General features: G+C 46.9%; 1 protein-coding gene and 1 long non-coding RNA gene across 4 annotated transcripts in view; one reads left to right on the top strand and one right to left on the bottom strand.

The window, feature by feature from the left end:
- The window catches only part of LOC131811028 (uncharacterized), an 81,555-nt gene extending 78,748 nt beyond the window's left edge, over positions 1 to 2,807 (top strand). The window contains exons 2-3 of one of the 3 annotated variants that reach the window (XR_009345784.1): positions 1,437 to 1,637; positions 2,451 to 2,807. This is a non-coding gene — a long non-coding RNA (uncharacterized LOC131811028). The remainder of the gene's footprint in view (positions 1 to 1,436; positions 1,638 to 2,450) is intronic. The other 2 variants (XR_009345785.1, XR_009345786.1) reach the window with 2 other exon arrangements.
- COLEC12 (collectin subfamily member 12) overlaps positions 1 to 12,064 on the bottom strand; it is a 194,658-nt gene that overhangs the window by 16,757 nt on the left and 165,837 nt on the right. The window contains exons 6-8 of the mRNA XM_059139033.1: positions 3,914 to 4,402; positions 2,754 to 2,890; positions 1,167 to 1,276 (exon numbers count right to left, since the gene is read on the bottom strand). Of these exons, the coding sequence (XP_058995016.1) occupies positions 1,167 to 1,276; positions 2,754 to 2,890; positions 3,914 to 4,402 (736 nt within the window). The remainder of the gene's footprint in view (positions 1 to 1,166; positions 1,277 to 2,753; positions 2,891 to 3,913; positions 4,403 to 12,064) is intronic.

The following is a 12,064-nucleotide window of genomic DNA, read 5'->3' on the forward strand; positions in this document are numbered from 1 at the left end:
GAGCGGGGAGAGAGAATCTCAAGCAGACTCTCCTTGGAGCTCAAGCTCACTTGGGGCTGGACCTCACACCCTCAGATTGTGGCCTGAGCTGAAATCTCAAGAGTTGGATGCTTAACCGGCCGAGTCAACCAGGTGCCCCCACAGAAACATTTTAGACACTCACTCTGGCTTCTCCACCACCTCTGGCCCTGGCTCCCTGTCCTTGTCCACAACAGGATAGGCCAAGCCTCAGTACTCCCGACACAGTCTTAGCCTGAGGCACCTCACGGTTTCCTCCCCATGCCGTGATAGCGGCTGCCTCCAAACCTCCAAACCATGTCGCCCTCATGCCTGCTTGAGCCTCTGCAGGGTCTGCCTTCTCTTCTCCAGCAAAGGAAAGGCTGGTTATTTAGAGGTGAGTTTACATAAATTCTGCTGCATGTGGTACCATGTGTGGTACATTTTCACATTCATTAGAGGCAAAACAGGAGTTGGAAGAAGTGAAATTCAAATTGGTACAATTCAGCCATCTCCTGGCCCTGGGGTCGTATTAAGGAAGAAGTGGAGAGGACAGCCCTAGCGGTTGAAAAGAGGGGCCCAGAAGTCTCCATGGGCCTGGGAGCCTGTGCAGGTATTGTCAAAGGTTTCCATTCTTTGTTGCTGCCTTTATAGAATTCAGGTCACACCACACTAACAAGGACTTCTCAAACACGTAGAGGATGATTATCTCCCACACACCACATCTTTGTTCCTGGTGCATCTGTCACAAACTTGTAGTTCATAAATCACACTCTGGCCAGAAGCCCAGCTGGGATCAGGGCCACTGACAATGTTGTTATCCTGAAGCGAGCTCCCGGCCCTTGAACAGGGGCGAGCTCTCATCGTGCCTGGTGTAGTCTTATCCTTCACAGCAGCAATGGAAGAGAACACCTCACCACAGTTACCCTACTGCGAGATGTTACGAGTCTCTGATTTTTTTTTCCATAGGAATGAAAAAAAATTCATGCCATGAAAAGAAAAAAAAAAACAAAAAACAAGCCCAAAAAGTAGTTTATAGCATACTGATTCTCAACCACACATGGAAATACACAATGGGTAGCAGACACAGGGTGTTTAAAGAAGAGATTGCAAGGGGCCAGAGAAGGGGTGAGAACCAGAGAACAGCCTGGGAGGCTCTGAACACTCACTTATACTCTGGAGATGTCCCATCCAGCCACTTCCATTCGTTTTCATGCTCTGAGTCTGTGAGGCCAATCCAGTGGCTCGCTCTCCCTACCATCTGCTTCTTTATCCATTGCTGAAACACAAATCAGTGGCAGTGTGTCATTATTGGGGGGGCGGGGAGAAACAGGTATCTGGAGGAATGCCCCCTTCCTTGCAACATTTGGGGAAAAGAAAGAACGTTTATTTTATTTATTTATTTTTTTAAAGATTTTATTTATTTATTTGACAGACAGAGATCACAAGTAGACAGAGAGGCAGGCAGAGAGAGAGAGAGAGAGAGAGAGAGAAGCAGGCCCCCCGCCGAGCAGAAAGCCCGATGCAGGGCTCGATCCCAGGACTCTGGAATCATGACCTGAGCTGAAGGCAGAGGACTTAACCTATTGAGCCACCCAGGCACCCCAAGAAAGGACGTTTAAAAGAGAAGGTGTGTTACGGTGTGTACATGCTTCTGCTTTTTTTTTTTTTTCTAATTGCACCTGGTTTTTGTTTTTTTTTTTTTGCAGTGGTTGGGGGCTTGGACACGTTTTCCTCCTATAGGTTTGTAAATGATATTTAAGGGATGCTCCTCTTCTTCTAAATCACCCAGACAACTTAATGAATCCCACCAGGCTCCATTCCTTTCTATCACCTGTCGCTCCAGTGTTCTGATGACACAAACAGCCATGGCGTTATCGAGCGCTTCCTCGGGCCAGCTCCCGTGGCCACGTGCCACAAACCTTTCTGTAAGCTTCCCAGCAACCAAGGTAGTGAGCAGCTGAGCTGAGACAGAACCCAAGTCTGCATATTCTCAAACCCGGGCCTCTGACTGGATGCCCAGCCCCAGTTAGTGCAGGAAACATCCGTTGTCAGGGCTGCGTCTGCTGAAGATACTTAGGGAAAAGGAAAGAGGTCACTGGAACAGTGTGGCACCAGAGAGCACTGGCATTGTTGCTAGAGGGACCTCAGTTTCAGTCTCAGCTCTGCATTTACTTGTCATCCTATGAATAAAGCCATTAAACCTTATGGGGCCTCAGTTTTCTTATCTGTAAAAGGGGGATAATAATACACAGGTTCTGGGCTTACTGTGAGGTTTAACGGAGAGATGCCTTGGACAGTGCCCAGCCCATGGTAGGGGCCTAGGGAGTGGTCACCAGTGTGATCATGAGGGAGCTCGGCCCTGGGGCCTTCTCTGCTGCTGAGGCCACACACCTCATCCCCTGCACCCACCCCTACATAGTGCTCACGCCCCTTGGCTTCTCTCTCCACAGGTGTCTGGTGCCAGCCAGCGGACTTCTCTTCCATATTACAGCTCTTCTGGGAGAAGCCACTGGGAGGAGCCATCATCTCCAGGCTTAATAAAGCAGTATCTTCCAGGTGGAAGCAAGAGGACGTTAATTCCCATGCCACGAATGCTCTTGTCACTGGATAAAGCCCAAATCGCCAGAATGCGGCCTTCTGTGTTTATGTGACTTACGGATTTTTGATACCTTTGAATCCCCAGATAAGCATGCAATTTCCAGATGTAAACAATCCTTAAATGATAGTTTTCTCCAAGCATACTGCAAACATACCTGTTCCTCTCTTGTGTTTATGAAAACGAGATGTGAAGACTTGTCTTCACAGAAGAGTTTTGCATCCTCAAAAATTTCTTTCTCAACCGAAAAATAATAGCATTTGTCCGTGAAGTTCTTCCAGTGAGGGGGGCAGCCTAGGAGCACAGACGTTTAAAATATTAATTAAAAAACCCAACACACATACAAAACACTACGCCCTTCTTCAGTTATATTTATATGTATATAAAAAATATATGTTTATAAAAAATAAAAAATTAAAAAAAAAAAAAAAAAAAAAAAAGAGGCCGTGGCTCTGGCCTTGCTTCCCTCCAAGGCCAGGAGCAGTTCGCGCGTCCATGTGTGTGCCTGCGACTGCCCGTGCTGGACAGGCTGGGAGCAGACCCTAGTGGGGAGGAGGGCGGCAGGCCGCAGAGGACACAGTAGTAAGAACTACAGAGCCTGGAAAGTTACGGACGCTGGGACTTAGTTCCTCTGCGTCTGGATTAGTCTTTAGAATGACAGAACAGAAACAACAAAAGGCTGAGCAGCCACAGATGTGCCACATCAGTCTGGAGTCCTATGGAACCCATCAATAGAGGGGAGAACCCACAACCAAAACGGGGCTTGTGGAAAAAAACGAAGACGACCAGAGTCGTGCTTAAGGAAATCAAGTGGAATTGGGTGTGATTCAAAGGAGACAAAAATAGGTTTAGTCACTAACCAGACATTGAGGGTTTTGCCAAATTATCCAAATTTGGTAATTGAATTTAAAAAGGTAGAAGCACCAGAACACCCTCTCAAAACCAGGCAGTCTGGGCTTTAGTGACAGAAAGTTCCATCTACACGGTTACTGAGGGGCATACGATGAGAACAAGACTGGCTGGGGGGAGCCAGCCTCAGACTTGCATGAAGGGGACGCATTTGTCCCCAAGGGCCTGACTCATCTAAATAAACAAGTGTGATAGAACATGATGGCGTTTACAGAGAAGCACAAAGTGCCCAAGAGACCCCACCAGGGGCAGAGGTCTGTGAGAGCGGCCAAGGCCATGTGCTGCCCTCACAGAGCCTTCAAAGCCAAGCAAAGTGGGGCACAGGGGCACACGGGGCTGCGTGCTGGGGCTGGCCATAAGTGCACAGAGCCCCCCTGACCCCGGGTGTGAGGGAAGTCTCAGACTTACCATTAGCCTCAGGTGTGGGGGTTGGCTCGTTCTGCAGGGCTAGGGGCATCGCTGCCCCCGATGGGCCTGGGGGGCCGGGGGGACCCTTTGGGCCCGGCATGCCAGGCACCCCAGGCAAGCCTGGCAGCCCCCGTGGTCCAGGCACCCCTGGCTCTCCCACGGTGCCCTGCAGTCCCTGGAAGCCAGGAGGGCCCTGAGGGCCAGGGGGTCCATCCTTGCCGGTTGGGCCAGGGGGGCCTGGGTCCCCACTGGGGCCCTGAGGGCCAGGCTTCCCGGGGGATCCACGGGAGCCTTTGGGGCCCTGCAGGCCCTTGGAGCCTTTGCCGCCACGTTCTCCAGGGGGGCCGGCGGGCCCAATTGGGCCCCTCTCACCGGCGGGGCCAGGTGGACCAGGCTCCCCCTTCTCTCCTTTCTGTCCTTTGTTGCCAGTGGGACCAGGGGGTCCCTGCTGTCCTCTGTCACCTTTTGGACCCCTGGGGCCAGGAGGACCTAAAATATAAAAAAGCATACGTGGTGTGAACATGAAATCCACTGTGAGTAGTGGTGAAGAATTTATCTTCTTAAAAACTCTCCAACTAAAAAAATAGATTTTTTCTGAAGTATATACATTAAGGAGGGCTACTTGTTTCACCATACTGTTGTTGACGGTTTTTTTGTTTTGTTTTTTTTTTTAATGGAAAGTTTTCTTTACTAAGTTCACCCTTTCTGATCCAAGCATTTAGAATATCTCTTAATGGCACACAGCCCTCTGGTGTCCACAGATGTCTTTTTCCCGCCGACCCCACAGCAGTGATCACACCATTAACCTGGGTTCCCTTAGTCGTCTGGCACTTTTCTGTAACCAGCAGAAAAACTGTGCAGGTTGGGATTGGGGGATTCCCTCCCACAGATTTCCCCTTCTTTTCATTAATTTGACAAATATTTATTTATTTTGGGGGGTACATTATTATCATCTTCATTTTTTTCCCTTTATTTTTTATAAACATATAATGTATTTTTATCCCCAGGGGTACAGGTCTGTGAATCGCCAGGTTTACACACTTCACAGCACTCACCATAGCACATACCCTCCCCAATGTCCATAACCCCACCCCCCTCTCCCAACCCCCACCCCCCAGCAGCCCTCAGTTTGTTTTGTGAGATTAAGAGTCACTTATGGTTTGTCTCCCTCCCAATCCCATCTTGTTTCAATGTGACAAATATTTATTAACAACCTGCTATATGCCAAGTGCTGTGCAAGGGGCTATGGGAACAAAGTTGAAGAAAGATGCCATCAAATGTTGAGAGGCACCAGCCTGCTAACTCCCTCAGCACACCAGGTGCCAGCCTCTTCTCTGTCCTGTCACTGCTGGCCCTTTTGTCTCCTCCACTGTGCTGCTGAGCATCCCTCACTCTTGGCTCAGAGGGTCTGGGTGGGAAAGGGCTCGACGAGCTGAGCTGAGAAGAGTGTCCTCTCTCCCAGTTTGTTAGTCTAATAATGCAAACAGGGAAGGTGGGCTAGAGAAAAAAAACAGGTGACCATCGAGTTGAGCAGGCAAGGGAAAAAAAGGACATCCTTTATTCCCAAAGGAAGAACGCAACTATCTGCTTTTCCCTTATCATCCTAGAGAAGGTCGCGTAACCTGAGATTGTTTTTCCTGTAAGTTCTCAGGGGCAACAGGGAACTGCACGCAAATACACCACAACCAGGATTTATAGAGTGAATGAGTTTTCAGGGTACTTTCACATACATTATATCACCTGACCTTCATCTATGACCTTTGATTCCCAGAGCACATGTGAGGATAGGTAGAGCCAGAGACGCCAAACTTCTTACTCAACACTAGCTCGTCAAGACAGATACACCCAGGAGGATGAGACGTGGACAGTCACAGTCTAGCTGTGGAGCTGGCCCAGGAATTCCTTCTTATGTGGAAACAACTGGACCTGGGAGGACCCCATTCTCAAATATTCTACTCTCCAGAATTCTTGAGTTTCTGAAATCTCACGGTTCTACAGGAGTTAAGTGAAAGAGATCTATACTCATTCTTTCCATAGAAGTAGAAAGCCTTTCAGGCTGACTGGGCAGAAGTGCTGGGGAGATGAAGCGTGCGTGGGGCTCCCACCCTATGTTTTTCTTGATCCCTCTTACTCAGTCGTCCCCCACCAGCTGGACAAGACAGAACAGTGACGTAGGCCTTCCTGCCTCCGTAGGGCGATCTCTCTGACCCATTCCCCTTTCTAAGCCTCAGTGGACATCCACTGTACCCTCACACTATCCATGGCCCCAACTAGTCCACCCATCTCTGTTCTCCCTTAGCAAGAACCTTGGCTCTGGACTCAGCTTTCCTTATTTAAGGCTTATTTCCTTATTTAAGGCTACCCATGATGTCGTCCTTGGATTTATTGGCATTCTACTGAGCTGTAACAGAGTTTATGCTAATGGTTCGGACTGGTTTCAGTGTGTCCCTTTCTAGGGTTATCTGCTTCATAAGCAAGAGACTTGAGAAGACTTTGTGATGAAAAATTTTCTCTCTGAACCCAACTCACTGACTTCTGTCCCCCAGTTCCTGTTGGCGCTTCTCAATCGTCAGCTCTCCTGGTCCTTATCTCATAGTCAGGTGGTCCCCCTTTCTCTGGGATGTCTTGCCAGCACCTGCAACCTGGCGTGTCTAAAACGGACCTTATCCTCACTTTACTGTTACACCTTTCATGATGTCATCACAACCATCTCTTCCGTCACTCATCACGACCCAGTGTGGGTGCTAACCTCTTAACTGCTCTTCCTACCTTTGATTCCTCTCCCTTGACTCCACTCCACATGTTTCCTACATTTGTCCTTCTTACTCAATGATCTGATCTCCACTTGCTCTAGAACATTCAGCCCCCACTACTTGGTCACCCGGTGTTAAATCAAGGCTTTCACGGCCTGGTCTCACATGTGTTTACTCCATCCTCCTCTGCCCTTCTGCAGCTCAGCTCTTACAATTTCCTCTGCCTACATCCATCTGGAAAATTCCGGTCCGCCTACCATACAGTCCTCCCAGGTGGAAGTGGTTCCTTTTTCTCTCAACTTTTAGTTCTTGTCTGTTCTTTGAGGGCACTTCCCCAACTAGCAGCTAGCAATGTCTCATGCATACTCGTTTTTCAGACAGGGTTTGCCAAATGAATGTGCGCCACAGATCCAAAGACCTAGCGCACTAATGCCAACATTTTGGGTCCCAGGAGAGACCAAAAGGGAGAGGTTTCTGGAGGAAAATGGCCTGACTGGTATCCCTCACCTTATTCTGAGAAGCATAGCTCCACTCAGTCTACATCTCAGGATGACCCTGGCTGCTACTATGAAATGACCCTGGGGAGACTGGTCTCTCTTGACTCTACTCACGTTTAAGAATTGATCCAATGGTCTCTGCATCTACAATCCGAGGGTTTTTTCTTTTTCTTTTTTAAACTGAAGAGGCTCATTAAGTGTATTAGTAAAGATAAGGAAGGTGGATTTTCACTGCCAAATCTATCTTCTGTGAAAAAGGATCTTAGTTCCTTTGTGTAGTCGAGAAATAGCAGCCTAGAGATTAACAGTGGGAAAGTGGCGCATGCATTCCTACATAATGGTTGTAGCATTGTGGAAGTTCTAGTGGAACGATACTGACAACGGGCCAAAAAAAAAAAAAAATTCTAATTTGTTAGAATAATAGCAAAAATAAAAGTACCTTTTCTTCTCACCTATTTCTGTTTAATGTTCTACGTTCAGCTTTATGGAATCTAAATAATGGAGAAAGTCTGTTGGGAAATTCAAGGGTTTTAGAGATTCTTTATCCTTATTCTTTTTATGGGTTTTGCCAACAATCAGTGTTTCTCAATGGCTCACAACTGGGTTTGTTACTATACTTGCAGGTGATGGGAAAGGAGTTTACCTGTGTGCTTGGAAGAGAGACTGTTCAGGGGTCTGTCTACCTAATGGGACAGACCAATGTGACAGGGAGTTCTGTTTCTCCCAGAACACCTTCCACTGGTTTCTGACAGACCTCCAAAGACACACGGTTCTCTCTTCCTCTCCTGATATGAATCCAAGACCTACCTCATCTAGGATGACCACTTTTCATTAATCTTATTTCTTTCTGGGGTTGGGTAGTTTATGGTATATAGCTATTTCCTTCTGAAGTGCTGCTCAAATGTCCCTACTCACTCCACACAAAAGTACTGGCTTATTTTAAGAATGGCACCAACCATGGATCCCACAGCCAGTGCAAAGTATCGGCAGATGCTAACTTCTAGATCTTGGGGAAGAAAGAAAAAGATGTCAAAAGATGATGCAAGTTGTTGCCTTTGATAAATCTTACTTGCGAGGCATTTGCCAGCTGGGTAAGCATAAAAACCGATTTTTTAAATTAATTAATTAATTAATTAATTAATTTTTGCATGAAGCACTACATCAATCACAAATCAGTTATCTGACTGTTTTAATTAGTTTGAATACTCATCACTGTGGATAACCTCCTGGCAAGCACCGTGTTACTGACTTCTTCATCCACAGCTGCCCCAGCCTTGGGAAAATCGTCTTGGTGCTAGAGCAGGAAGCTGGCCTTCCAATGCTGAGCTAAATAAAAACATATTCTATGTGTCCCCCATATGTAAGAGGATTCAGTTGATACTTACATATTCAGTAAGACCATACTTTGCTCATTAAGACCTAGATGTTTCCTACTTATTTCTTTTTAAAAATTCTTGAGAAAAAAGAGCTAAAACCACTCGAAAAGCCAGTACTGGACACCCAGAAAAACAGATTATTAATGCTCATAAAAGAGATTATTAATGGGTATATCTTCCTCTAGGACACAGGATGGTAGTATCGCTTGTTAGCATCTGGATGATCCCAGACTTTGAGGTCTTACATGCACCTTTTATTGGGCAGCTGTTGAAGTGAAAATAAAATGAAATAAAAGACAAGCCACCTCTAGTGCCTTAAAACCAAAACAGTGAGATAAATAACACAAGAGTATTTCTAAGCATGCATAGTAATGACTTGTCCTCAGAGTTGAGAATGTGTTAGCTCCCAGGTGGAGGCATGTGTGATGGCTCTCTCAAAAGCAAATTTGAGAGTTGCTTTCAAGGCCAAGCGAGTGGCTCCCTGGTTCCCATTCTGAAATGCCAGGATACACACTGCGGTACTGGCAAAGCCAGCCCAAGCTCCCGAAATGTCTGAGTCTGACTTAGACCAGGCCGGGGAGCAGCCTGTATTTCACTGCTGGCAAGGCCTCCCCGTGTTCCTCTCCTTCCAGAGCAGGGAGCCTGAGACACCGGAATCCTCCAAACAAGCTGTTAGAAGAGGACAGATGATTTTAAATCGCTGCGCTGTTTCTGTTTTGGACACCAAACTGTGGACCTTGGGGAGGGCCCAGCCCTGTGTCCTACCCCTGAGATAAGTTTCCAATTTATTTGCCAACAAGACAGAAAGTAGAGAAACCGCTTTGATTCTTACTGCCGTCCAAAGTTTTGGAGACTTGATTTTAGAACCTCTAGCTACCGGTAAGTTTGGAAGCTAGAGAAAATTAGTAATATAATTGGAGACATTCTGCTTCTCATTTAAAAAATCTAAATTAATCAAACATTTACTAAATACCTACATTATGAAAAAGTCATCCTGTTTCACTGAGGTACTTTCAAAGCCCTTATTTCACTAGGAAATGGACAGGATATTATTTGGCAATCATTTTGAAAATTAATTCAATTCTTAACCTCACGTTTAAGAGCCTTGTGGAAATCCCCAGAGGCTCTTTCTCCACAAACACACCCTTGTCCACAGGGTATATTTAAACCACCATTTCTCACCCCCTGGCAACAGTCTGCTTCTATGCCTTCCAGTGCCTGCTCTGAAGGGTCCTCAGATAAACGGGTTTGTTTGAGGAAGCGTGGCAAGAGTGGACAGGGTTGGCAACAAGAGAAACTGAGGCCTCCTGCCTGAGCCTTTCAGTCCTCCTAGATATCTGTTAAGATGCAGCTCAAATGTCAGTCTCTTACTTAACCTCTACCAATTGCTCTCCTGAAAATAAAGTCTCCCACATTTCAACTTCTCAACATGCCGTCTGTTCTCTTTCATTATCACACGGCAGCGGGGGGTCATGTGGAAGCACAGCTTTGGGAACTAGAAAGATCCAAGGTTAAGCACTGACAATTTACTAGCTCCTTGACCTTGGAAAAGTTACTCGGGCTCTCTGTGCCATGGTTCCCAGCCCTGCAAATGGAGACTGCTGGTAATTCCTACCTTAAAGAGATGTAACAATGAAAGCAGACCCCTGAACCCAGGGCTCAGCAGTATGCCTGGCATATTGAAAACACGGGACTGAAAAATGAGTTGAAGCTGGCTGTCAGCACCACCTGAGTCTGAGTCCTCTCCAGGGCTGGGCCGCAGGCTACCAGCAGTAAGCACTGTTAGACCCAAATCGAGGTTGGCCTGCTTCTGTACAATTTTATTCCTTGGGCACATGAAGCTGTTGTCTTCCACTGTGATGTAGCGGCTGCGGCTGCAGAAGAGGGGAAATCTTGCAGAGGTGCTGAACTTACACTTGGGTATGAATATTAGCCCACCACCTGCTAGGCACTGCACTAAAATCTTTATTTACATTATCTCCTTAAGTTCTCATCACTTGAAAGGGTAGATGCAGATGAGGATGAGGAACTTGTGGTTTGTGTTTGGGTCTGTCCCATTCCAGAATTCTTGTTCTCACTTACTGAATCTGATGCCTCTCTCAGAAGAGCAGGGGAAGGGGGCCCTCTGCCTGGGCGAGGAGGGGGCAACTTCACATTCTCCGCATTATGCATTATGACATACGAAGTCCTCCATATACATAATGAGCTTAAAAATATTTATAGTATTTGTACCAAAAAATAAGGCATTCTTAGTAAGGTTTGTTTTGTTTTGTTGGTTTACAGGTACAGAGATAACTGTTGCTGGGATTCAACATGGAGCTTAAAGTCTATTTCCACGTTACCACCTAGTTTAGTGCAAGCCGTCAGCTTCCGCTTCTATTTTGCAATGAGGCCAGTGTCTCTTGTGAGCCATCCCGTAGGCATGAGGGTTCATGAAGTGCGAGTCAAAAGGATGTCCCAGAAAGCATGAGAGCACTCTGAACCTTGCAGAGGCAAGGCCAGCATAATCCAAAGTGAATCCAATCCTGGCTCCTCCCTCCTGCTTTGTCCTGTCTCTCCCTCTTCCTCGGGGAAGAGATCTGCTTGGAGGAAAAGGCGAGAGGGAGCAAGGAAGTGCACTGGGAAATGGAGCCCTGCCCCCAGTCTCTTGTTCTCTGGGAACACCTCATGGACAATCCTGTTCTATAGGAAGCTGAACAGACGGAACAGAAGGGGGCAACTAGAGATGTTTCTGAGGTCAATTCACAAAAAGCACAGGTAATGAAAAGACCAAGGATGAAAGTTTCAGGAGAAGGCAAATGAGAAAAGGAAAATAGCATTCAGAAGCCAGGATCTCCAGTGTTTTAGAAACAGAGTCAGAAACCTCCTCCTCGTAGACATGTTCCACTTAATATGTCTAAACGGGCCTCTCTTCCGGAACCTCCCCAGACCTCCCCAGTCTGTCCTTCCTTGAGCCTACGTGCTCAAGCTAAAAACCGAGAAGACGTTCTGCTCCTCTCTTTCCCTCACCCTCCACTATCGATCCACCATCAGCCTTGTCCAATCACATACATCAGCCTCTGACCCTGTGTTCCATTTCTGTCCACACCCCTCCACAAGCACCAAGGCTTTTTAACTGAAGATTTAGACCCTGGCTTTCAATTAGGTAATGTTTCCACTATTGTGATTATTTTTATTCACTAATATTGAGTGTGGATGCACTGAGCACTTGATGTTCCATTTCTGTGTTCCATTTCTGTCCACACCCCTCCACAAGCACCACAAGCAAGCCAAGGCTGCTCCTCTGGGCTAAGAACACGTTGGGTAGGAAACTCCAGGATCCTGAGCACCAAATGGGGTCAAGAACAGGTTGATGTGAACTCTGAATACTCCTATCCCCTTCCATCTGTAGGTTCTTCCCCTTGGGGAGCATAGCTGGTTAAAGCCAGTCAGGGTCCTGATGGCCAAGGAAGGACAAGCCTGCCCTTGGGTCTGCCTATAACACTCCTGAGGAGACCCATTTCTCTTACCTCCAAGTCACCCATA

The sequence above is a fragment of the Mustela lutreola genome, chromosome 11 (genome assembly GCF_030435805.1).
Source record: "Mustela lutreola isolate mMusLut2 chromosome 11, mMusLut2.pri, whole genome shotgun sequence".
Lineage (NCBI taxonomy): Eukaryota > Metazoa > Chordata > Mammalia > Carnivora > Mustelidae > Mustela > Mustela lutreola.